We start from the raw sequence: 1,174 nt of genomic DNA, 5'->3' as shown, positions 1-1,174 counted from the left end.
CGATGGCGGCGCCCAACCTGCCGGCGCTGCTGTCGGCCTCGGACCTCAACGTGAGGTCGATGAAGAGCAACCTCAAGGCGGGCGGCGCAGGTGCGCTTTCCGTGCTCATGTGCTGCTCGCAGGCGCTGCACAGCCTGAAGGCGAGCGGCGAGGAGATGGGGCCGGAAGGCGCGGTGTACCTCGGCCACGGCATCGCGGGCGCCACCTCGATCACGGAGCTCGACGTGTCGAACAACAAGCTGTGCGGCATCGAGGCCGCAGATGAGCGGGAGGCGTACAACGGCACGCACTTCGGCACCTTCTGTAAGCTGCTCGCCAAGAACTCGAGCCTCACCAGCCTCGACGTGTCGGCAAACTACATCCTGGCCGACGGCACCACGGCGCTGTGCGCCGCGCTCGCCGGGAACAAGCGGCTCAAGACGCTCAAGCTCAACGACTCGGCGATGCAAGAGGCGGGCTGGATCGCCCTCGCGAGGATGGTCGAGGACGCGCCCTCGCTCTTGGTGCTCGAGGCCAACTGCAACCTCGAGTTGATGCGCCCTGCCGAGATCCCAGCCGTCGCCAAGGCCATCGCCTCGGCAGTGGGGCGCAGCAAGAGCCTCACTAGCGTCGACCTCTCCTCGCAGGAGTGGAAGAATGGCGAGGCCAGCGGCCTGCTTCCGCCGCTGCTGGACTGCAAGTCGCTGGCCACGCTCAACCTCTCCTGCGCCGAGTGCGGGCCCCACGTTGGCGCGGGCCTGGCGCAGCGCCTGAAAGGCCACCCGGCGCTCACCAGCTTGCAGCTCGACTCCTGCGAGCTGGGGTCGGGCGCGCTGCCCATCTGCGCCGCCGTCGGCGACTGCGGCCTCACTGAGCTCAACCTCTCCAGCAACGAGCTGGACGCGGCTGCTGCCAACGCGCTCGGCGAGGCGCTGGCCAGCAGCGTGACGCTCAAGAGGATTGACATCCAGTCTAACCTGATCGAGGAGGGCGGCGTGGCGCTGGGCAAGGGCCTCGCCGCCAGCACGTCGCTGACGGAGCTTGAGCTCAGCGACTGCGCGCTGGGCGACGAGGGCGGCGCGGCCGTCCTCGAGGCGCTCAGGGCAACACCACGCTCCAGGTCCTCAAGATGAGCGACAACAAGTTGAGCGCGGGCGTGGCTCCCGCGCTGGCGCCATCGGCACCGAGCGCATCA

At 68.7% G+C, this 1,174-nt stretch overlaps 1 protein-coding gene across 1 annotated transcript; it reads left to right on the top strand.

Annotated features, from left to right (window-relative positions):
• Positions 1 to 2: 2 nt before the first annotated feature.
• On the top strand, positions 3 to 1,112 carry EMIHUDRAFT_207857 (hypothetical protein; the record flags this gene model as incomplete). Its single annotated transcript, XM_005774149.1, has 2 exons — positions 3 to 50; positions 123 to 1,112. 2 exons carry the CDS (start codon positions 3 to 5, stop codon positions 1,110 to 1,112), a joined length of 1,038 nt encoding a protein of 345 aa, XP_005774206.1.
• Between the last annotated feature and the right edge of the window lie 62 nt (positions 1,113 to 1,174).

Source organism: Emiliania huxleyi (assembly GCF_000372725.1).
Source record: "Emiliania huxleyi CCMP1516 unplaced genomic scaffold EMIHUscaffold_32, whole genome shotgun sequence".
Classification (NCBI taxonomy): domain Eukaryota; phylum Haptophyta; order Isochrysidales; family Noelaerhabdaceae; genus Emiliania; species Emiliania huxleyi.
The sequence above is the reverse complement of the archived record's forward strand: the minus strand, read 5'-3'. Positions and strand labels throughout refer to the sequence as shown.